The 24049-nt window shown below is 54.5% G+C and overlaps 1 protein-coding gene and 1 long non-coding RNA gene across 2 annotated transcripts in view; both read left to right on the top strand.

Annotated features, from left to right (window-relative positions):
• Positions 1 to 236: 236 nt before the first annotated feature.
• Positions 237 to 24049, top strand: part of LOC309438859 (uncharacterized protein) — a 59365-nt gene continuing 35552 nt past the window's right edge. The window contains exons 1-3 of the mRNA XM_082050781.1: positions 237 to 485; positions 867 to 986; positions 2719 to 2894. Coding sequence (XP_081906907.1) covers positions 2738 to 2894 — 157 coding nt within the window. The 5' untranslated portion in view covers positions 237 to 485; positions 867 to 986; positions 2719 to 2737. The remainder of the gene's footprint in view (positions 486 to 866; positions 987 to 2718; positions 2895 to 24049) is intronic.
• LOC309438866 lies at positions 12022 to 14405 on the top strand. Its single transcript, XR_014183886.1, has 3 exons — positions 12022 to 12111; positions 13563 to 13992; positions 14374 to 14405. It is a non-coding gene; the product is annotated as an uncharacterized lncRNA (long non-coding RNA).

The raw sequence follows: 24049 nt of genomic DNA, 5'->3' as shown, positions 1-24049 counted from the left end.
AGCTTTAGAGTTATGCAAAGAGAAGAAGATTAATATTTGCACTGATTCTAAGCAGGTTTTTCGAGTGGTGCATGCCCTTGAAGACAATTGAAAAGAATAAAGTTTATTAACAGCACAAGGAAGGCAGATTGAACGGGATGCTCCAGTTGCTGGAAGCTGTGCTGTTGCTAGAAAAGTTGCCGTCATGCGTTGCAAAGGGCCTCAGAAGGGAAACGCCGATCAGGAAACTGGAAATAAATTGGCAGACGCCCTGTAAAACCAGCCAGCGAAAGGACAGAGACCGACACAAAAGCCACGTCTCTGATCCCAGGTGGCTGTCTCCTCCGAGCAACATCAGGAAACTGTAACAAAGAGGATAAGAAATTAATAGGAGATTTATAGCCAAGTTAGAATTAGGGTCCAAAGAAGCCGTCACCGGCGACGGGAGAGCAGCGGTGCCTCGCGGCGTGAGGAGCTGATGCGCTCTGTCAAGATGAGACGAAAAGGTAAGAGCGAATTTAGAAACTCTTTGCGAGCGAGTGACCCGGCAATGTGAAATGTGTCTAGAAAACCATCTTAATACTGTATACAGGGTACAGAGAAGAGCAACTGGACGAGGGAAATGTACCGGGGCAACACTGGCAAATAGAGTTCTCCAAACTGCCTGGAGAAGGGGGGTGTCGATATTGGCCGGCACGAACAGCTCCCTGCTCAGGCTGGCCAGCAGCATTGCCGTGCCGGGGGGCAGCTGCCGGCCTGTGGGCCGGGGGCTGCGGCTGTTTGGGGCGCTGCCCCCGCTTTGTTTTCCTAGGGGAGCCCCCCACTTTTGGGGGGTGGTGGTACGTGCACGTGTAAATGACACGATGTTCCTTTTGTTGCCATTTCAGGATCTATAGGCACGGCTGAGATTTGCATGGCTTGGAATACTGAATGTATTAACTGAATAACGCACGGGATCATACACGGTACAAACAGCTCCCCCAAAGAAGTGATCCCACCAATGGCCGGTAAGTATAGAATTCCATTTCTGTACTGGGACATGCGCAACTCGTTTTATCTCCTCTGCTATTTTCATTATAGCTTCCCCATTACCATCTATTTCTAAACAACACTCAGAAGTATTCCATTTCCCACAGACACCCCCTTCTTCAGCTAAAAGATAATCTAAGGCTACCCGATTTTGGTCCACTGCAGCCCTGGTCCGAGACAATTGTCTCGCTATGAGATTCAGTGCCTCAGCTGTCCGGTTGCTTATTACTTCAGCCACTGCTTGCAACCGGATAATTCGGTTTAGCATGTATATTGGGGTACGGTATCCCCAGCTTCCATCTTGGGCCCAGGTGGCTGGATCATAGTATTCAATTATCCTTTTCGCAGGCCATTCATCATCTCTCCAAGTTTGCGTTCCTCCTCTGGGGACATTTGTTAAACCCCTCTTCTCTCTGTTTAAAGTTTCGTACAGAGGTTTCCCCAGGTGACTCCCTTTTTCCTTTGGGAAAAGGAAAAATGCTGGTTGAATTATCCCTATTGTACAAGACCCTCTCCATTTAGGCATTAACTCGTTCTAAGCTCTATTCCCACATATCCAAAATAATCCATCGGGGGCTTTCCATGGTTCGTTGACATCGGTAGAGGCAGGATTCTGCCAAGATCTCCTTAAATCCCCCATTTCCTCCAAGGGGTTTGCTTTGCTTCGATTCTTCCAGCATATCGTTTCATTTCCCAGGCTACAATTTGGAGACCAATATCCATTAGGAGGACAAGATCCTCATGATCTCCCACTTTTATATGAAGTATTCACGTGAATGGGATGTTATACACAGTCGGTCAGTTTCTCCGTCACCTGTTTCTTGTTGCCCCTCTTGCAAGATGTGAATGTGTCCTTAGCAACAAGTTAGCATTCTATTGCTCTGTTTACCACAACATGTATCTGGTTGTCCAGGAAAATGCAGCTAATATGAAGCTTTAGCTGACAGGCAAATTCACTAAAAGAGAAGCTTGTTTTGTAACAAAACCAGCACAGCCCCCCACCACGAGGGGCATGTTTTTTTTCCCCCCAGGAGTTCAGGAGGGGACCCAGGAGTTCCGGAGGGGGACCCAGGAGTTCAGGAGGGACCCAGGATTTCTGGGGGGACAGAAATGCCATTTGTGCCGCGGCGGGTCTCAGTGTCGCCGTCCTGTGGACAAAGCGCGGTGCTGCACCCGGCCGCCCCAATGCGGTGCCGCGGCGCGCCTCAGTGCTGCCGCCCTGTGGCGAAACCCGGGTACTGCAGCGCACGGCCAGGGGGCAGAGACGCTGTTTGCCCCGAAGCAGCCAGAGGTGCCAGATAAGAAACACAAGCAGTCAGAGGTGCCAGATAAGAAAGAACCGTCAGAACCGGCAGGAGCTGCGGCTTCAGAGCTCTGTCAGCGTTGATCTTATGACTCTGATTTTGATGCGAGCCATTTTGACTTACATTATGCTACAGTGTTCTGTTTGGCACTGCTAGTGGGTAACAAATAATTGTGCTGTACCACAGCACGAGGTGATAATATTTCGTAGATTTGTACTGTCAAAGAATTTGCAAGTATATTGCAAAGGGGGGAATTCAAGAGAAGCTGCTAAATTAATGTATAGTGTGATTAAGTTACAAAAGACAAGCCTGTCATCAGGCAGTTGACATAAGAAATGCTTTCTGGAAACGTGCAAAACGAGGGGCTATGTTTCAAGAACTCTCATGTGGAATTGCTGTGTTTCAGGGGGAGCTGTGACCGCCCCATGCTCAGCAGACCCCCAGCCCCGGTGGGGGGAGCAGCGCCGGAGCGGGAGACGCGGCACCGTCGTCCGTCCCCAGCGTGCCGGGGGGCGGCTGCCGGCCTGTGGGACGTGGCTGCGGCTGTTCGGGGCGCTGCCCCCCCCGGGTTTGGGGGCTCTGGTATGTACGTATGTGAATGGCATTTTAAAGTAATGAGCTGCCCGCTGGGGCTGTTTTCCTTTTCTGACAGGCGATCGGGAGGGGGAGAAGGACAGAGAGAAGAGAGCTGGAAATATTAACAATGTTTTACTAATGCTACTGATAAGAATAGAGAAAATAATTCAAAATATACAAAACCAATCTTGAATGTCTCAGCACCTGCAGAGCCGGCACCCGAAGTGTGGTGAGCCGGCACCCAACCGTGGGGCTGGTTGGGCGCGTCGTTGGCGGAGCCGGCACCGACGATCTCTGGACGCGTCGAGGCGCTGCGGTGGGTTTTCCTGGAAATTCCAAGGCCCTGGTGTTTTATGATTGTAACTACTTACTTACTGTAAGACATTTAGAATGAAAAGGTAAATAAGAGTAACCAGAAGAGTCTTTGGGAGTAAATAATGCCTGTCATCTACTCTAGCTGTTACTCAAAACTCTGCAGACAGTAATTATCTCCAATTGATGTAGTAAAATTTAAAAGAGTGGCAGCACTAATTGGAAGTAATACCTGTGGAGAAAAAAATCTCTAGTTTGTAATAAAAAATAATGTGTGCTAGTTAATCCGGCTGGTAGTAATGTAATGATAAAAATGTTAAAGTGTAAATAAATGAAATTATTTAGGCGTGAGCAATAACTGAATTTAATTTCAGCTATTACTTCTTGGTGAACTAGGCAGCAGTTATTCCCAATCTGCATCCTAGTTTAAAAACCACATTGTTTGGAATTCCTTTGAAATGGTAAAGGCAGAAAACTAATGTGGAGTCATTGGTAGCTCCATTTGCACAACCGTTATGAAATAAACTGCAGGCAGGCACGAATGACTGCATAGGAAACAAAGTAAGGAAGCTTTAGATTTTAAAGAGCATTGGAAAGTAATGGGGAGTGTTTAGTATTTAAATTCTAACAGAGCCATGAGATTGGAGGCAACAACGCTCAGAACCAAACGGAGTCAAAACGTTACTTTTTTTTTTTTTTTTTTTTTTTTTAAAGAGAAGTAAAAATGAACCACTAAATAGCGGCTGTTTCTAAATGGTGAGGATTCAGAATGGGCCAATCAGATCGCTCGGGAGGGCTGGAGGGGCGGAGCGCTGATAGGCGGGGAGAATGGCAATTGATGTGCGTAGGCAGCCAATCAGGTTGCCGGAGCGGCGGGCGTTGGGGTGTCCGTACTGCGCATGCCCAAAGTGCGCAGTCCTCAGTCAGGTCCGACGTGAGGCGGGCACCTGGGCGCGGACCGCGGAAGGCGCATCCAATAGGAGGACGGCGCGGTGGGGTGTAAAGCAGCCAATCAGAGTGCGCCGACTCAATCCCGTTTGAACAGCTGCCTGCCTTGCAAACGCGTCCGTGGTGTCTCGGGGCGAGCGGGGGGAGGCTGTGGAGCGCTCATTTTGGCCTCTCCGTCCCGTTTGCCTCGCTCTCCCTCTCTCTGTGTCACCTCTCTGTGTCTCTGGCTCCCTGTCACTGTCTTTCTCTGATAAGCTGACCTGCTCTTTGCCCTCCTTTTTTGTGGAATCACAGGCTCATTCTGCTTGGAAAAGACACGTGCAATTTTAAATTTGGGGTTGACTTCTAGGCGTTTTTTTCCCCATTAGTGTAAATCGATGGCACGTTGTCCTGCGGCTCATTCCCCTTCTGTTCCGTGGAGTCTTCAATTTAGGATGTTCAGGTAAGAAAGTTTGTCCTTCCAGAAAAGGAGCAGTCATTGGTAGGACTGAGAGAGGCTTTGAAGTGCACGATCAGAATTGAAGCCAGATTGCACTTGCCGTTGCTGCTGTCCGTCTTGTCTCTCACTGGTTTCCCCATGGCTCCCTAGTGTTTGGGCATGTTTTTTCCCCAAGGAGAGGCCGTGCGGGTGAGGATTGAGAGGATTCAGAGCGGGCCAATCAGATGGCGCGGGAGGGCTGGAGGGGCGGAGCGCTGGTTGGCTGCCTAGGCACGTCAGTTGCCACACTGTCCGCCTATCAGGTTGGCAGAGGGGCGGGCGTTGCGGTCTCCCTACTGCGCATGCCCCAACAGCGAGCGCTGATAGGCGGCGAGAGAGCTGATTGACGTGTCCTAGGCAGCCAACCGGGAGGCGGCAAGGGGCGGGTGCTGCCGTATCCCTACTGCGCATGTCCAAACCGCGAGCGCCTCGGTTGGGGGGGGTAACCGGGAGCGAACGGGAACGGGGGTCGGGGCTGCTGCGGAGCGCTCGCTGCGGCCGGTGCCCGCGGAGCCCGGCGGGAGAGCGCGAGGGGAACGGAGCGGCGAGAGACGCGGCAGGTGAGTGCGGCCACGGGGACCGTGCCGTTGGAACGGGGGGAGCGGGATGGGCTCCGTTTCCCCCCCCGCCCTTACGGCCGAGCTGGCGAAGCTGGTGGGCGGCGTGCGAGCCCGAGGGCAGGTGCGCTGAAGGCTTGCGGTCTGGAGCCGCGTCTCCCTCCGGCGCAGCGCCCGTGCGCGGCCCGGCAGTCCCTCCGGGAGCGGCGCAGCCCCCGTTAGTGGGGGCGCGTTTAAAAGCGGAGCTGAGGCGCGGTTGCAGGCTCGGTGGTGGGGCGCCGCTTCGGCGGGAGCTCGGGGCGAGGCGCGGCGGGTTCCGTGTCCCGTAGGCGCGGCTTCCGTGCCGCGGCTCTCCGTGTGCTTTTTTGTTCTGTTGCCTTTGTTTTTTGGGTTTTTTTTTTCGGGATTCCCGCGGCACGCGGCGCGACCGCTCGCCCGGGGCTGCCGCGGCGGGTCTCTGTGCTGCCGCCCTGTGGCGAAACTCGGGTACTGCAGCGCACGGCCAGGGGGCAGAGACGCTGCTCGACCCGAAGCAGCCAGAGGTGCCAGATAAGAAACAACCGTCAGAACCGGCAGGAGCTGCGGCTTCAGAGCTCTGTCAGCGTTGATCTTATGAGTCTGATGTTGATGTTGATCATTTTGCCTTATATTATGCTACAGTGTTCTGTTTGGTACTGCTAGTGGGTAACAAATAATTGTGCTGTACCACAGCACGAGGTGATAATATTTTGTAGATTTATACTGCCAAAGAATTTGCAAGTATATTGCAAAGGGGGGAATTCAAGAGAAGCTGCCAAGTTAATGTATGCTGTGATGAAGTTATAAGAACTCATACCCTCATTAACCAGTTGATGTGAGGGAAATGCTTTCTGACCCCCTGCATGCTGAGGGGATATTTTTCACCTCTTAGATCCTTCTGCATGACAAGAGGGAGACAGAAGATTAAATAACACGTTGTTTAGAAGCAGAGTGCTTAGTTTCTGTTTAACTAATAGGTGTATTGTCAGTGTATTGGCCAGCGTGCCGCAGAGGAGCAGGAGGCGCCAGCCGGCCGGGGGCAGATGCCGGGTGCGTCCCCAGCTCGCCAGAGCTCCCCCTGAGCCTCCTCCCGCGGCCCCGCTCGCCCCGTGCAGCTGCCCCCAGCTGCGGCAGCTCCTGCCCACCCATCCCGTGTTCCTGGGCCGCTCCCGAGCCCCACGGTGAAGGCGGCAGGCCGGCCCTCGGCACCTCTCCGGTGGCCCGTGCGGAAGGAGCAGGCTCAGGCAGGGGTGAGCTACGGTGCTAATGGCTGCCGCTTCTTCTTTCCCTCTCCCAGAGGCCACGCTGAGGATGCGGCCGTTCGCTGCCACCCCGGGGATGCCGTCGGCTGCGCCCGCCTCGGGCTGGCGAGGCTCGTCTGGCAGCGCGGCGGGAAAAGGGACGGGGGAGCGCGTCCCGTCCGTGGACGGGTGCTGCCGCGGCTGGAGCCGGAGAGGTAAAGAGGAAGAAATGCGGGTCCGTCGGCCCGACGTCTGCTTCCTGCGGCGGGCAAGAGAGGGAGCCCCTCTCTCCGGGTGGCGAAGGGTCCCTCTGCGTGGCGTGCAGCGGGCCAGGCCGTCAAGGTGCGCGGCAGGTCCGTGCGCGTATCCCGGAGCGGGACGGCTGCGTGGCGAGCGAGCCAGCGAGGCTCCGTGTCCCTGAAGCCTCGTCTCGTAGCAGCCCTGACACCCCACCGTGTTCTCCTAGGCTGAGGACGGCCGAGCGCCCCGAGGGAGGAGAGGAGGGGACAGGAGCGTCTGAGCTGTTAGAAGCCTCCTGGCAGCCACCGAAAGCGAGAGCCGCTGTGAGTCCCTGGCCCTCGGGCCTCGTCCCCGGCTTCTGTGTCCTGGTGCCTCCCTGCCCCTCCGTCTCCTTTTTCCCCACGCTTTCTCTGGCCTGTTCTTGTCCCCGCTGTTCTCTTGTCCCCGCTGTGCGCTCTCGTCTGCCCCCCCCCGCTGTGCGCTCTCGTCTCCCCCCTCTGCTGTGCTGTCTTGTCTGTGTGTCTCCCCGCTGTTCTCTTCCTCTCTGTGTCTGTACGTGCTGCTCTGTCCCCCGACCTTCCTGTCTTTCTCTTTCCTTCCTCCCTCCCTTCGTCTTCTCTCTCTGTGCCTTTGTCGTGCTCAGCGTTGCTGGCTTTCTTCATTCTGTACGGCACTGTTCCTGTCCTCGTTCCTGTTCTGAGCCTTCGTGCTGCCCCCCGCCCCGTTTTTCTCTTTTTTTGTTGTTTTTTCCCTGCCCTCCGTCTCTCCGCGGGGCTCCTCATTCCTCTCTTTGTTCCTCCAGCCCCCTGTGCTCCCCGCGGTCTCTCTCGCTCTGCCATCGGTTTTGCCTGTTGCTCTCCCTCTTGCTTCCCGTTGATAGGAGGAACAAAAATCTTTTAGAAAGCCCTCGGCATAAGGTAGCAAGACCAGGCCTAACGTAACAGAAACCTAACAGAGAAAAACTGGCTCTACAGGGACTGGAGGTGGCGCAAAGCGGGATGTCCTTGGCTCGCAGGCTGGGAAAATGGAACGTTCCACTGAATGGAGAAGGAGCTACTTGAGTAGCAGCACAAAATGAGAGTGGGCGTGCTCAAGAAATGAGGTCGAGAAGCCGACACCGGGGCGGGGGGGCACCGGGGACCGCTGGAGACCCTTGGTGGACACGCTGGCACACCAAGGATGGACTGCCAGCGAAGGGTGGGGTTATGGAAAGAGCTTCCGTCTAATGCATTAACTAAGCGCTGGGAGCAAATGAATATCCAATAGGTAGATGTAATCAATACCAAGAAGCGTGAGTCACATGCGCGCTCGATTACGGGGCGATCCTTGAGCGTGTGGTGCGCTGTATTGAAATTGCCTGCCGTTTAACACTTTCAGAACAGTGTTAAAGAGTCTTTTTTGCCGACGTTTTGGTACCTCCCCGCGTCCCGTGGTTTCTCGCTGCGTCCCCGTGTCCCGCTCCCTGCCCGTGGCCGCGTTCCTCTCTGTCCCATTGACCGTGCCGGGCTTTTTTCCTCCGTCTCCGCCCCGCCGCGCCGATTTGTTTCTTCCTCTGCCCTGTTCCTCGGTGCTCTTCCGGCCTCTTTTCCTCTGTCCTCCCCGCTGCTGTGTTCTCTGCCTTGTTTTTTCAGATACCTGTCCCTGTTTTCTCTTCTCGCTTGTGAAGAGAAGCTGCCAGGGGGCAGAGACGCTGTGTGACCCGCGGGGTTCGCAGTCAGGTCTCCGCGTGTCAGCGTCCGTCCCCCCGACGGGGGTCAGGTCCCCGTTTGTGTGCAAACAACATCCCTCCCTCGGTGCCTCCTTAGAACGTTTAATGGTGTAAATATTGCTACTGCTAACGTTGTCGGTGCGGCTTCTTTCCTCAGTGGATCCGTCCTGCAGTCGGTGGCCCACGAATGCTTGGCAACAGCAGGAGCGGATTGAAAGGACCGTCCACTGGAGGATGCCAAAGACTCCTGGGTCACTGATGGAAGCAGCTTTGCGTAAAGCAAGGGGTACGTGAAGCCGGGCGTGCGGGGACGGCTGCCCAGCAGGTAATGGGAGCTGAACCTTTACCTCCAGGGACTTCTGCCCAGAAAGCTGAAGAACTTGCTCTCCCGCGAGAGAGCGAAGGGGGGTATCGATATTGGCCGGCACGAACAGCTCCCTGCTCAGGTTGGCTAGCAGCATTGCCGTGCCGGGGGGCAGCTGCCGGCCTGCGGGCCGGGGGCTGCGGCTGTTTGGGGCGCTGCCCCCGCTTTGTTTTCCTAGGGGAGCCCCCCCACTTTTGGGGGGTGGTGGTACGTGCATGTGTAAATGACACGATGTTCCCAGCTGCTTTGTTCTCTGCCTTGTTTTTTCAGGTGCCTGTCCCTGTGTTCTCTTCTCACTTTTGAAGAGAAGCTGCCAAGTTAACGTATGCTGCGATGAAGTTATAGAAGATGTAGCCCTCATGAACCGGTTGACGTGAGGGAAATGCTTTCTGAGCGCCTGCACGGTGAGGGGACATTTTTCGCCTTTTAGATCCTTCTGCATGAGAGGAGGGAGACGGAAGGTTAAGTAACACGTTGTTTAGAAGCTGAGAGCTTAGTTTATATTTAACTAATAATTAACAGATGTGTTGTCAGCGAGAAACCAAATGGTTATAACTAACCTCATCCAATGCAGTACAGCACGCGGCTTAGCAGCGCCGCTGACTCTGCCGTCCCGTTTCTTTCCCCGTTTCGGGCGGCGAGGCGGCCGGAGGACCCGCTCTGTGCGGCCGCAGGGCCCGTGGAGTCGAGGACTCTCTCGGCGCGCCCCGGGGGTTTCTGTGGAGAGACTCCTGGTCTCGGTCGGGTCGCCGCGGGGACGCGCGAGGACGGGTGAGGAGTCTTTCTTTGCTGAGAGCTGGGGCCGGGCTTTTGGTACCGGTTGTTGCGGTGCTCCGTTGCGGTGTAAAGCCGGCTCTGTATGTAGCGGTGAGGTGTACCGTAGTTCGGTTTAATTCTTGGATAGGCCTTGGTTCTGACCGTGCACTGGAACGGCAAAAACTACAGCTTTTCCTTTTTCCAGGTTCAGAGCCCGTGCCTCATTTGGTTATATCTGTAAACATTCAACATCTTAGCACGAATCACAAGTGCATTTTTGACAGTTGCCACGTTTTCTTTTTATCCTCTTGATTTGTGCTTTGGCCTCAACGTTAGCTAGTACTTGCCTAGCGGCGGCCAGGTCCGGTTTGGTGTTATCTTTGAAAATCATCAATTTATACCCTGTTCGTTTTGTTGCCATTTCAGGATCTATAGGCACGGCTGAGATTTGCATGGCCTGGAGTACTGAATGTATTAACCGAATAAAGCACGGGATCATACACGGTACAAACAGCTCCCCCAAAGAAGTGATCCCACCAATGGCCGGTAAGTATAGAATTCCATTTCTGTACTGGGACACGCGCAACTCGTTTTATCTCCTCTGCTGTTTTCATGATAGCTTCCCCATTACCATCTATTTCTAAACAACACTCAGAAGTATTCCATTTCCCACAGACACCCCCTTCTTCAGCTAAAAGATAATCTAAGGCTACCCGATTTTGGTCCACTGCAGCCCTGGTCTGAGACAATTGTCTTGCTATGAGATTCAGTGCCTCAGCTGTCCGGTTGCTTCTTATTTCAACCACTGCTTGCAACCGGATAATTCGGTTTAGCATGTATATTGGGGTACGGTATCCCCAGCTTCCATCTTGGGCCCAGGTGGCTGGATCATAGTATTCAATTATCCTTTTCGCAGGCCATTCATCATCTTTCCAAGTTTGCGTTCCTCCTCTGGGGACATTTGTTAAACCCCTCTTCTCTCTCTTTAAAGTTTCGTACAGAGGTTTCCCCAGATGACTCCCTTTTTCCTTTAGGAAAAGGAAAAATGCTGGTTGAATTATCCCTATTGTACAAGACCCTCTCCATTTAGGCATTAACTCGTTCTAAGCTCTATTCCCACATATCCAAAATAATCCATCGGGGGCTTTCCGTGGTTCGTTGACATAGGTAGAGGCAGGATTCTGCCAAGATCTCCTTAAATCCCCCATTTCCTCCAAGGGGTTTGCTTTGCTTCGATTCTTCCAGCATATCGTTTCATTTCCCAGGCTACAATTTGGAGACCAATATCCATTAGGAGGACAAGATCCTCATGATCTCCCACTTTTATATGAAGTATTCACGTGAATGGGATGTTATACACAGTCGGTCAGTTTCTCCGTCACCTGTTTCTTGTTGCCTCTCTTGCAAGATGTGAATGTGTCCTTAGCAACAAGTTAGCATTCTATTGCTCTGTTTACCACAACATGTATCTGGTTGTCCAGGAAAATGCAGCTAATATGAAGCTTTAGCTGACAGGCAAATTCACTAAAAGAGAAACTTGTATATTGCAAAGGGGGGAATTCGAGAGAAGCTGCCAAGTTAATGTATGCTGCCATGAAGTTATAGAACTCATACCCTCATTAACCAGCTGATGTGAGGTAAATGCTTTCTGACCCCCTGCACACTGAGGGGATATTTTTCACCTTTTAGATCCTTCTGCATGACAAGAGGGAGACAGAAGATTAAATAACACGTTGTTTAGAAGCAGAGTGCTTAGTTTCTATTTAACTAATAGGTGTATTGTCAGTGTATTGGCCAGCGTGCCGCAGAGGAGCAGGAGGCGCCAGCCGGCCGGGGGCAGATGCCGGGTGCGTCCCCAGCTCGCCAGAGCTCCCCCTGAGCCTCCTCCCGCGGCCCCGCTCGCCCCGTGCAGCCGGCCCCAGCTGCGGCAGCTCCTGCCCACCCGTCCCGTGTTCCTGGGCCGCTCCCGAGCCCCACGGTGAAGGCGGCAGGCCGGCCCTCGGCACCTCTCCGGTGGCCCGTGCGGAAGGAGCAGGCTCAGGCAGGGGTGAGCTACGGTGCTAACGGCTGCCGCTTCTTCTTTCCCGCTCCCAGAGGCCACGCTGAGGATGCGGCCGTTCGCTGCCACCCCGGGGATGCCGTCGGCTGCGCCTGCCTCGGGCTGGCGAGGCTCGTCTGGCAGCGCGGCGGGAAAAGGGACGGGGGAGCGCGTCCCGTCTGTGGACGGGTGCTGCCGCGGCTGGAGCCGGAGAGGTAAAGAGGAAGAAGTGCGGGTCCGTCGGCCCGACGTCTGCTTCCTGCGGCGGGCAAGAGAGGGAGCCCCTCTCTCCGGGTGGCGAAGGGTCCCTCTGCGTGGCGTGCAGCGGGCCAGGCCGTCTAGGTGCGCGGCAGGTCCGTGCGCGTATCCCGGAGCGGGATGGCTGCGTGGCGAGCGAGCCAGCGAGGCTCCGTGTCCCCGAAGCCTCGTCTCGTAGCAGCCCTGACACCCCACCGTGTTCTCCTAGGCTGAGGACGGCCGAGCGCCCCGAGGGAGGAGAGGAGGGGACAGGAGCGTCTGAGCTGTTAGAAGCCTCCTGGCAGCCACCGAAAGCGAGAGCCGCTGTGAGTCCCTGGCCCTCGGGCCTCGTCCCCGGCTTCTGTGTCCTGGTGCCTCCCTGCCCCTCCGTCTCCTTTTTCCCCACGCTTTCTCTGGCCCGTTCTTGTCCCCGCTGCGCTCTCGTGTCCGTCCCCCCGCTGCGTTCTCGTCCGTGTGCGTGTCCCCCCGCTGCGCTCTCGTCTGTGTGTCCCCGCGCTCTTCTCTTCCTCTCTGTGTCTGTACGTGCTGCTCTGTCCCCCGACCTTCCTGTCTTTCTCTTTCCTTCCTCCCTCCCTTCGTCTTCTCTCTCTGTGCCTTTGTCGTGCTCAGCGTTGCTGGCTTTCTTCATTCTGTATGGCGCTGTTCCCATCCTCGTTCCTGTTCTGAGCCTTCGTGCTGCCCCCCGCCCCGTTTTTCTCTTTTTTTGTTGTTTTTTCCCTGCCCTCCGTCTCTCGGCGTGGCTCCTCATTCCTCTCTTTGTTCCTCCAGCCCCCTGTGCTCCCCGCGGTCTCTCTCGCTCTGCCATCGGTTTTGCCTGTTGCTCTCCTTCTTGCTTCCCGTTGATAGGAGGAACAAAAATCTTTTAGAAAGCCCTCGGCATAAGGTAGCAAGACCAGGCCTAACGTAACAGAAACCTAAGAGAGAAAAACTGGCTCTACAGGGACTGGAGGTGGCGCAAAGCGGGATGTCCTTGGCTCGCAGGCTGGGAAAATGGAACGTTCCACTGAATGGAGAAGGAGCTACTTGAGTAGCAGCACAAAATGAGAGTGGGCGTGCTCAAGAAATGAGGTCGAGAAGCCGACACCGGGGCGGGGGGGCACCGGGGACCGCTGGAGACCCTTGGTGGACACGCTGGCACACCAACGATGGACTGCCAGCGAAGGGTGGGGTTATGGAAAGAGCTTCCGTTTAATGCATTAACTAAGCGCTGGGAGCAAATGAATATCCAATAGGTAGATGTAATCAATACCAAGAAGCGTGAGTCACATGCACGCTCGATTACAGGGGCGATCCTTGAGCGTGCGGTGCGCTGTATTGAAATTGCCTGCCGTTTAACACTTTCAGAACAGTGTTCAAGAGTCTTTTTTGCCGACGTTTTGGTATCTCCCCGCGTCCCGTGGTTTCTCGCTGCGTCCCCGTGTCCCGCTCCCTGCCCGTGGCCGCGTTCCTCTCTGTCCCATTGACCGTGCCGGGCTTTTTTCCTCCGTCTCCGCCCCGCCGCGCCGATTTGTTTCTTCCTCTGCCCTGTTCCTCGGTGCTCTTCCGGCCTCTTTTCCTCTGTCCCCCCCGCTGCTGTGTTCTCTGCCTTGTTTTTTCAGATACCTGTCCCTGTTTTCTCTTCTCGCTTGTGAAGAGAAGCTGCCAGGGGGCAGAGACGCTGTGTGACCCGCGGGGTTCGCAGTCAGAACTTGCTCTCACGCGAGCTTTAGAGTTATGCAAAGAGAAGAAGATTAATATTTGCACTGATTCTAAGCAGGTTTTTCGAGTGGTGCATGCCCTTGAAGACAATTGAAAAGAATAAAGTTTATTAACAGCACAAGGAAGGCAGATTGAACGGGATGCTCCAGTTGCTGGAAGCTGTGCTGTTGCTAGAAAAGTTGCCGTCATGGGTTGCAAAGGGCCTCAGAAGGGAAACGCCGATCAGGAAACTGGAAATAAATTGGCAGACGCCCTGTAAAACCAGCCAGCGAAAGGACAGAGACCGACACAAAAGCCACGTCTCTGATCCCAGGTGGCGGTCTCCTCCGAGCAACATCAGGAAACTGTAACAAAGAGGATAAGAAATTAATAGGAGATTTATAGCCAAGTTAGAATTAGGGTCCAAAGAAGCCGTCACCGGCGACGGGAGAGCAGCGGTGCCTCGCGGCGTGAGGAGCTGATGCGCTCTGTCAAGATGAGACGAAAAGGTAAGAGCGAATTTAGAAACTCTTTGCGAGCGAGTGACCCGGCAATGTGAAATGTGTCTAGAAAACCATCTTAATACTGTATACAGGGTACAGAGAAGAGCAACTGGACGAGGGAAATGTACCGGGGCAACACTGGCAAATATAGTTCTCCAAACTGCCTGGAGAAGGGGGGTGTCGATATTGGCCGGCACGAACAGCTCCCTGCTCAGGCTGGCCAGCAGCATTGCCGTGCCGGGGGGCAGCTGCCGGCCTGTGGGCCGGGGGCTGCGGCTGTTTGGGGCGCTGCCCCCGCTTTGTTTTCCTAGGGGAGCCCCCCACTTTTGGGGGGTGGTGGTACGTGCACGTGTAAATGACACGATGTTCCTTTTGTTGCCATTTCAGGATCTATAGGCACGGCTGAGATTTGCATGGCTTGGAATACTGAATGTATTAACTGAATAACGCACGGGATCATACACGGTACAAACAGCTCCCCCAAAGAAGTGATCCCACCAATGGCCGGTAAGTATAGAATTCCATTTCTGTACTGGGACATGCGCAACTCGTTTTATCTCCTCTGCTATTTTCATTATAGCTTCCCCATTACCATCTATTTCTAAACAACACTCAGAAGTATTCCATTTCCCACAGACACCCCCTTCTTCAGCTAAAAGATAATCTAAGGCTACCCGATTTTGGTCCACTGCAGCCCTGGTCCGAGACAATTGTCTCGCTATGAGATTCAGTGCCTCAGCTGTCCGGTTGCTTATTACTTCAGCCACTGCTTGCAACCGGATAATTCGGTTTAGCATGTATATTGGGGTACGGTATCCCCAGCTTCCATCTTGGGCCCAGGTGGCTGGATCATAGTATTCAATTATCCTTTTCGCAGGCCATTCATCATCTCTCCAAGTTTGCGTTCCTCCTCTGGGGACATTTGTTAAACCCCTCTTCTCTCTGTTTAAAGTTTCGTACAGAGGTTTCCCCAGATGACTCCCTTTTTCCTTTGGGAAAAGGAAAAATGCTGGTTGAATTATCCCTATTGTACAAGACCCTCTCCATTTAGGCATTAACTCGTTCTAAGCTCTATTCCCACATATCCAAAATAATCCATCGGGGGCTTTCCATGGTTCGTTGACATCGGTAGAGGCAGGATTCTGCCAAGATCTCCTTAAATCCCCCATTTCCTCCAAGGGGTTTGCTTTGCTTCGATTCTTCCAGCATATCGTTTCATTTCCCAGGCTACAATTTCCAGACCAATATCCATTAGGAGGACAAGATCCTCATGATCTCCCACTTTTATATGAAGTATTCACGTGAATGGGATGTTATACACAGTCGGTCAGTTTCTCCGTCACCTGTTTCTTGTTGCCCCTCTTGCAAGATGTGAATGTGTCCTTAGCAACAAGTTAGCATTCCATTGCTCTGTTTACCACAACATGTATCTGGTTGTCCAGGAAAATGCAGCTAATATGAAGCTTTAGCTGACAGGCAAATTCACTAAAAGAGAAACTTGTTTTGTAACAAAACCAGCACAGCCCCCCACCGCCAGGGGCATGTTTTTTTCCCCCAGGAGTTCCGGAGGGGGACCCAGGAGTTCCGGAGGGACCCAGGATTTCTGGGGGGACAGAAATGCCATTTGTGCCGCGGCGGGTCTCAGTGTCGCCGTCCTGTGGACAAAGCGCGGTGCTGCACCCGGCCGCCCCAATGCGGTGCCGCGGCGCGCCTCAGTGCTGCCGCCCTGTGGCGAAACTCGGGTACTGCAGCGCACGGCCAGGGGGCAGAGACGCTGCTTGCCCCGAAGCAGCCAGAGGTGCCAGATAAGAAACACAAGCAGTCAGAGGTGCCAGATAAGAAAGAACCGTCAGAACCGGCAGGAGCTGCGGCTTCAGAGCTCCATCAGCGTTGATCTTATGACTCTGATGTTGATGCTAGTCATTTTGTCTTACATTATGCTACAGTGTTCTGTTTGGCACTGCTAGTGGGTAACAAATAATTGTGCTGTACCATAGCACGAGGTGATAATATTTCGTAGATTTGTACTGTCAAAGAATTTGCAAGTGTATTGCAAAGGGGGGAATTCAAGAGAAGCTGCTAAATTAATGTATAGTGTGATTAAGTTACAAAAGACAAGCCTGTCATCAGGCAGTTGACATAAGAAATGCTTTCTGGAAACGTGCAAAACGAGGGGCTATGTTTCAAGAACTCTCCTGTGGAATTGCTGTGTTTCAGGGGGAGCTGTGACCGCCCCATGCTCAGCAGACCCCCAGCCCCGGTGGGGGGAGCAGCGCCGGAGCGGGAGACGCGGCACCGTCGTCCGTCCCCAGCGTGCCGGGGGGCGGCTGCCGGCCTGTGGGACGTGGCTGCGGCTGTTCGGGGCGCTGCCCCCCCGGGTTTGGGGGCTCTGGTATGTACGTATGTGAATGGCATTTTAAAGTAATGAGCTGCCCGCTGGGGCTGTTTTCCTTTTCTGACAGGCGATCGGGAGGGGGAGAAGGACAGAGAGAAGAGAGCTGGAAATATTAACAATGTTTTACTAATGCTACTGATAAGAATAGAGAAAATAATACAAAATATAGAAAACCAATCTTGAATGTCTCAGCACCTGCAGAGCCGGCACCCGAAGTGTGGTGAGCCGGCACCCAACCGTGGGGCTGGTTGGGCGCGTCGTTGGCGGAGCCGGCACCGACGATCTCTGGACGCGTCGAGGCGCTGCGGTGGGTTTTCCTGGAAATTCCAAGGCCCTGGTGTTTTATGATTGTAACTACTTACTTACTGTAAGACATTTAGAATGAAAAGGTAAATAAGAGTAACCAGAAGAGTCTTTGGGAGTAAATAATGCCTGTCATCTACTCTAGCTGTTACTCAAAACTCTGCAGACAGTAATTATCTCCAATTGATGTAGTAAAATTTAAAAGAGTGGCAGCACTAATTGGAAGTAATACCTGTGGAGAAAAAATCTCTAGTTTGTAATAAAAAATAATGTGTGCTAGTTAATCCGGCTGGTAGTAATGTAATGATAAAAATGTTAAAGTGTAAATAAATGAAATTATTTAGGCGTGAGCAATAACTGAATTTAATTTCAGCTATTACTTCTTGGTGAACTAGGCAGCAGTTATTCCCAATCTGCATCCTAGTTTAAAAACCACATTGTTTGGAATTCCTTTGAAATGGTAAAGGCAGAAAACTAATGTGGAGTCATTGGTAGCTCCATTTGCACAACCGTTATGAAATAAACTGCAGGCAGGCACGAATGACTGCATAGGAAACAAAGTAAGGAAGCTTTAGATTTTAAAGAGCATTGGAAAGTAATGGGGAGTGTTTAGTATTTAAATTCTAACAGAGCCATGAGATTGGAGGCAACAACGCTCAGAACCAAACGGAGTCAAAACGTTACTTTTTTTTTTTTTTTTTTTTTTTTTTTAAAGAGAAGTAAAAATGAACCACTAAATAGCGGCTGTTTCTAAATGGTGAGGATTCAGAATGGGCCAATCAGATCGCTCGGGAGGGCTGGAGGGGCGGAGCGCTGATAGGCGGGGAGAATGGCAAGTGATGTGCGTAGGCAGCCAATCAGGTTGCCGGAGCGGCGGGCGTTGGGGTGTCCGTACTGCGCATGCCCAAAGTGCGCAGTCCTCAGTCAGGTCCGACGTGAGGCGGGCACCTGGGCGCGGACCGCGGAAGGCGCATCCAATAGGAGGACGGCGCGGTGGGGTGTAAAGCAGCCAATCAGAGTGCGCCGACTCAATCCCGTTTGAACAGCTGCCTGCCTTGCAAACGCGTCCGTGGTGTCTCGGGGCGAGCGGGGGGAGGCTGTGGAGCGCTCATTTTGGCCTCTCCGTCCCGTTTGCCTCGCTCTCCCTCTCTCTGTGTCACCTCTCTGTGTCTCTGGCTCCCTGTCACTGTCTTTCTCTGATAAGCTGACCTGCTCTTTGCCCTCCTTTTTTGTGGAATCACAGGCTCATTCTGCTTGGAAAAGACACGTGCAATTTTAAATTTGGGGTTGACTTCTAGGCGTTTTTTTCCCCATTAGTGTAAATCGATGGCACGTTGTCCTGCGGCTCATTCCCCTTCTGTTCCGTGGAGTCTTCAATTTAGGATGTTCAGGTAAGAAAGTTTGTCCTTCCAGAAAAGGAGCAGTCATTGGTAGGACTGAGAGAGGCTTTGAAGTGCACGATCAGAATTGAAGCCAGATTGCACTTGCCGTTGCTGCTGTCCGTCTTGTCTCTCACTGGTTTCCCCATGGCTCCCTAGTGTTTGGGCATGTTTTTTCCCCAAGGAGAGGCCGTGCGGGTGAGGATTGAGAGGATTCAGAGCGGGCCAATCAGATGGCGCGGGAGGGCTGGAGGGGCGGAGCGCTGGTTGGCTGCCTAGGCACGTCAGTTGCCACACTGTCCGCCTATCAGGTTGGCAGAGGGGCGGGCGTTGCGGTCTCCCTACTGCGCATGCCCCAACAGCGAGCGCTGATAGGCGGCGAGAGAGCTGATTGACGTGTCCTAGGCAGCCAACCGGGACGCGGCAAGGGGCGGGTGCTGCGGTATCCCTACTGCGCATGTCCAAACCGCGAGCGCCTCGGTTGGGGGGGGGTAACCGGGAGCGAACGGGAACGGGGGTCGGGGCTGCTGCGGAGCGCTCGCTGCGGCCGGTGCCCGCGGAGCCCGGCGGGAGAGCGCGAGGGGAACGGAGCGGCGAGAGACGCGGCAGGTGAGTGCGACCACGGGGACCGTGCCGTTGGAACGGGGGGAGCGGGATGGGCTCCGTTTCCCCCCCGCCCTTACGGCCGAGCTGGCGAAGCTGGTGGGCGGCGTGCGAGCCCGAGGGCAGGTGCGCTGAAGGCTTGCGGTCTGGAGCCGCGTCTCCCTCCGGCGCAGCGCCCGTGCGCGGCCCGGCAGTCCCTCCGGGAGCGGCGCAGCCCCCGTTAGTGGGGGCGCGTTTAAAAGCGGAGCTGAGGCGCGGTTGCAGGCTCGGTGGTGGGGCGCCGCTTCGGCGGGAGCTCGGGGCGAGGCGCGGCGGGTTCCGTGTCCCGTAGGCGCGGCTTCCGTGCCGCGGCTCTCCGTGTGCTTTTTTGTTCTGTTGCCTTTGTTTTTTGGGTTTTTTTTTTCGGGATTCCCGCGGCACGCGGCGCGACCGCTCGCCCGGGGCTGCCGCGGCGGGTCTCTGTGCTGCCGCCCTGTGGCGAAACTCGGGTACTGCAGCGCACGGCCAGGGGGCAGAGACGCTGCTCGACCCGAAGCAGCCAGAGGTGCCAGATAAGAAACAACCGTCAGAACCGGCAGGAGCTGCGGCTTCAGAGCTCTGTCAGCGTTGATCTTATGAGTCTGATGTTGATGTTGATCATTTTGCCTTATATTATGCTACAGTGTTCTGTTTGGTACTGCTAGTGGGTAACAAATAATTGTGCTGTACCACAGCACGAGGTGATAATATTTTGTAGATTTATACTGCCAAAGAATTTGCAAGTATATTGCAAAGGGGGGAATTCAAGAGAAGCTGCCAAGTTAATGTATGCTGTGATGAAGTTATAAGAACTCATACCCTCATTAACCAGTTGATGTGAGGGAAATGCTTTCTGACCCCCTGCATGCTGAGGGGATATTTTTCACCTCTTAGATCCTTCTGCATGACAAGAGGGAGACAGAAGATTAAATAACACGTTGTTTAGAAGCAGAGTGCTTAGTTTCTGTTTAACTAATAGGTGTATTGTCAGTGTATTGGCCAGCGTGCCGCAGAGGAGCAGGAGGCGCCAGCCGGCCGGGGGCAGATGCCGGGTGCGTCCCCAGCTCGCCAGAGCTCCCCCTGAGCCTCCTCCCGCGGCCCCGCTCGCCCCGTGCAGCCGCCCCCAGCTGCGGCAGCTCCTGCCCACCCGTCCCGTGTTCCTGGGCCGCTCCCGAGCCCCACGGTGAAGGCGGCAGGCCGGCCCTCGGCACCTCTCCGGTGGCCCGTGCGGAAGGAGCAGGCTCAGGCAGGGGTGAGCTACGGTGCTAACGGCTGCCGCTTCTTCTTTCCCTCTCCCAGAGGCCACGCTGAGGATGCGGCCGTTCGCTGCCACCCCGGGGATGCCGTCGGCTGCGCCCGCCTCGGGCTGGCGAGGCTCGTCTGGCAGCGCGTCGGGAAAAGGGACGGGGGAGCGCGTCCCGTCCGTGGACGGGTGCTGCCGCGGCTGGAGCCGGAGAGGTAAAGAGGAAGAAATGCGGGTCCGTCGGCCCGACGTCTGCTTCCTGCGGCGGGCAAGAGAGGGAGCCCCTCTCTCCGGGTGGCGAAGGGTCCCTCTGCGTGGTGTGCAGCGGGCCAGGCCGTCAAGGTGCGCGGCAGGTCCGTGCGCGTATCCCGGAGCGGGACGGCTGCGTGGCGAGCGAGCCAGCGAGGCTCCGTGTCCCCGAAGCCTCGTCTCGTAGCAGCCCTGACACCCCACCGTGTTCTCCTAGGCTGAGGACGGCCGAGCGCCCCGAGGGAGGAGAGGAGGGGACAGGAGCGTCTGAGCTGTTAGAAGCCTCCTGGCAGCCACCGAAAGCGAGAGCCGCTGTGAGTCCCTGGCCCTCGGGCCTCGTCCCCGGCTTCTGTGTCCTGGTGCCTCCCTGCCCCTCCGTCTCCTTTTTCCCCACGCTTTCTCTGGCCTGTTCTTGTCCCCGCTGTTCTCTTGTCCCCGCTGTGCGCTCTCGTCTGCCCCCCCCCGCTGTGCGCTCTCGTCTCCCCCCTCTGCTGTGCTGTCTTGTCTGTGTGTCTCCCCGCTGTTCTCTTCCTCTCTGTGTCTGTACGTGCTGCTCTGTCCCCCGACCTTCCTGTCTTTCTCTTTCCTTCCTCCCTCCCTTCGTCTTCTCTCTCTGTGCCTTTGTCGTGCTCAGCGTTGCTGGCTTTCTTCATTCTGTATGGCGCTGTTCCCATCCTCGTTCCTGTTCTGAGCCTTCGTGCTGCCCCCCGCCCCGTTTTTCTCTTTTTTTGTTGTTTTTTCCCTGCCCTCCGTCTCTCGGCGTGGCTCCTCATTCCTCTCTTTGTTCCTCCAGCCCCCTGTGCTCCCCGCGGTCTCTCTCGCTCTGCCATCGGTTTTGCCTGTTGCTCTCCTTCTTGCTTCCCGTTGATAGGAGGAACAAAAATCTTTTAGAAAGCCCTCGGCATAAGGTAGCAAGACCAGGCCTAACGTAACAGAAACCTAAGAGAGAAAAACTGGCTCTACAGGGACTGGAGGTGGCGCAAAGCGGGATGTCCTTGGCTCGCAGGCTGGGAAAATGGAACGTTCCACTGAATGGAGAAGGAGCTACTTGAGTAGCAGCACAAAATGAGAGTGGGCGTGCTCAAGAAATGAGGTCGAGAAGCCGACACCGGGGCGGGGGGGCACCGGGGACCGCTGGAGACCCTTGGTGGACACGCTGGCACACCAAGGATGGACTGCCAGCGAAGGGTGGGGTTATGGAAAGAGCTTCCGTCTAATGCATTAACTAAGCGCTGGGAGCAAATGAATATCCAATAGGTAGATGTAATCAATACCAAGAAGCGTGAGTCACATGCGCGCTCGATTACGGGGCGATCCTTGAGCGTGTGGTGCGCTGTATTGAAATTGCCTGCCGTTTAACACTTTCAGAACAGTGTTAAAGAGTCTTTTTTGCCGACGTTTTGGTACCTCCCCGCGTCCCGTGGTTTCTCGCTGCGTCCCCATGTCCCGCTCCCTGCCCGTGGCCGCGTTCCTCTCTGTCCCATTGACCGTGCCGGGCTTTTTTCCTCCGTCTCCGCCGCGCCGATTTGTTTCTTCCTCTGCCCTGTTCCTCGGTGCTCTTCCGGCCTCTTTTCCTCTGTCCTCCCCGCTGCTGTGTTCTCTGCCTTGTTTTTTCAGATACCTGTCCCTGTTTTCTCTTCTCGCTTGTGAAGAGAAGCTGCCAGGGGGCAGAGACGCTGTGTGACCCGCGGGGTTCGCAGTCAGGTCTCCGCGTGTCAGCGTCCGTCCCCCCGACGGGGGTCAGGTCCCCGTTTGTGTGCAAACAACATCCCTCCCTCGGTGCCTCCTTAGAACGTTTAATGGTGTAAATATTGCTACTGCTAACGTTGTCGGTGCGGCTTCTTTCCTCAGTGGATCCGTCCTGCAGTCGGTGGCCCACGAATGCTTGGCAACAGCAGGAGCGGATTGAAAGGACCGTCCACTGGAGGATGCCAAAGACTCCTGGGTCACTGATGGAAGCAGCTTTGCGTAAAGCAAGGGGTACGTGAAGCAGGGCGTGCGGGGACGGCTGCCCAGCAGGTAATGGGAGCTGAACCTTTACCTCCAGGGACTTCTGCCCAGAAAGCTGAAGAACTTGCTCTCCCGCGAGAGAGCGAAGGGGGGTATCGATATTGGCCGGCACGAACAGCTCCCTGCTCAGGTTGGCCAGCAGCATTGCCGTGCCGGGGGGCAGCTGCCGGCCTGCGGGCCGGGGGCTGCGGCTGTTTGGGGCGCTGCCCCCGCTTTGTTTTCCTAGGGGAGCCCCCCCACTTTTGGGGGGTGGTGGTACGTGCATGTGTAAATGACACGATGTTCCCAGCTGCTTTGTTCTCTGCCTTGTTTTTTCAGGTGCCTGTCCCTGTGTTCTCTTCTCACTTTTGAAGAGAAGCTGCCAAGTTAACGTATGCTGCGATGAAGTTATAGAAGATGTAGCCCTCATGAACCGGTTGACGTGAGGGAAATGCTTTCTGAGCGCCTGCACGGTGAGGGGACATTTTTCGCCTTTTAGATCCTTCTGCATGAGAGGAGGGAGACGGAAGGTTAAGTAACACGTTGTTTAGAAGCTGAGAGCTTAGTTTATATTTAACTAATAATTAACAGATGTGTTGTCAGCGAGAAACCAAATGGTTATAACTAACCTCATCCAATGCAGTACAGCACGCGGCTTAGCAGCGCCGCTGACTCTGCCGTCCCGTTTCTTTCCCCGTTTCGGGCGGCGAGGCGGCCGGAGGACCCGCTCTGTGCGGCCGCAGGGCCCGTGGAGTCGAGGACTCTCTCGGCGCGCCCCGGGGGTTTCTGTGGAGAGACTCCTGGTCTCGGTCGGGTCGCCGCGGGGACGCGCGAGGACGGGTGAGGAGTCTTTCTTTGCTGAGAGCTGGGGCCGGGCTTTTGGTACCGGTTGTTGCGGTGCTCCGTTGCGGTGTAAAGCCGGCTCTGTATGTAGCGGTGAGGTGTACCGTAGTTCGGTTTAATTCTTGGATAGGCCTTGGTTCTGACCGTGCACTGGAACGGCAAAAACTACAGCTTTTCCTTTTTCCAGGTTCAGAGCCCGTGCCTCATTTGGTTATATCTGTAAACATTCAACATCTTAGCACGAATCACAAGTGCATTTTTGACAGTTGCCACGTTTTCTTTTTATCCTCTTGATTCGTGCTTTGGCCTCAACGTTAGCTAGTACTTGCCTAGCGGCGGCCAGGTCCGGTTTGGTGTTATCTTTGAAAATCATCAATTTATACCCTGTTCGTTTTGTTGCCATTTCAGGATCTATAGGCACGGCTGAGATTTGCCTGGCCTGGAGTACTGAATGTATTAACCGAATAAAGCACGGGATCATACACGGTACAAACAGCTCCCCCAAAGAAGTGATCCCACCAATGGCCGGTAAGTATAGAATTCCATTTCTGTACTGGGACACGCGCAACTCGTTTTATCTCCTCTGCTGTTTTCATGATAGCTTCCCCATTACCATCTATTTCTAAACAACACTCAGAAGTATTCCATTTCCCACAGACACCCCCTTCTTCAGCTAAAAGATAATCTAAGGCTACCCGATTTTGGTCCACTGCAGCCCTGGTCTGAGACAATTGTCTTGCTATGAGATTCAGTGCCTCAGCTGTCCGGTTGCTTCTTATTTCAACCACTGCTTGCAACCGGATAATTCGGTTTAGCATGTATATTGGGGTACGGTATCCCCAGCTTCCATCTTGGGCCCAGGTGGCTGGATCATAGTATTCAATTATCCTTTTCGCAGGCCATTCATCATCTTTCCAAGTTTGCGTTCCTCCTCTGGGGACATTTGTTAAACCCCTCTTCTCTCTCTTTAAAGTTTCGTACAGAGGTTTCCCCAGATGACTCCCTTTTTCCTTTAGGAAAAGGAAAAATGCTGGTTGAATT

This window comes from Streptopelia decaocto (assembly GCF_964273445.1).
Source record: "Streptopelia decaocto genome assembly, chromosome: 4".
NCBI lineage: Eukaryota > Metazoa > Chordata > Aves > Columbiformes > Columbidae > Streptopelia > Streptopelia decaocto.
The sequence above is the reverse complement of the archived record's forward strand: the minus strand, read 5'-3'. Positions and strand labels throughout refer to the sequence as shown.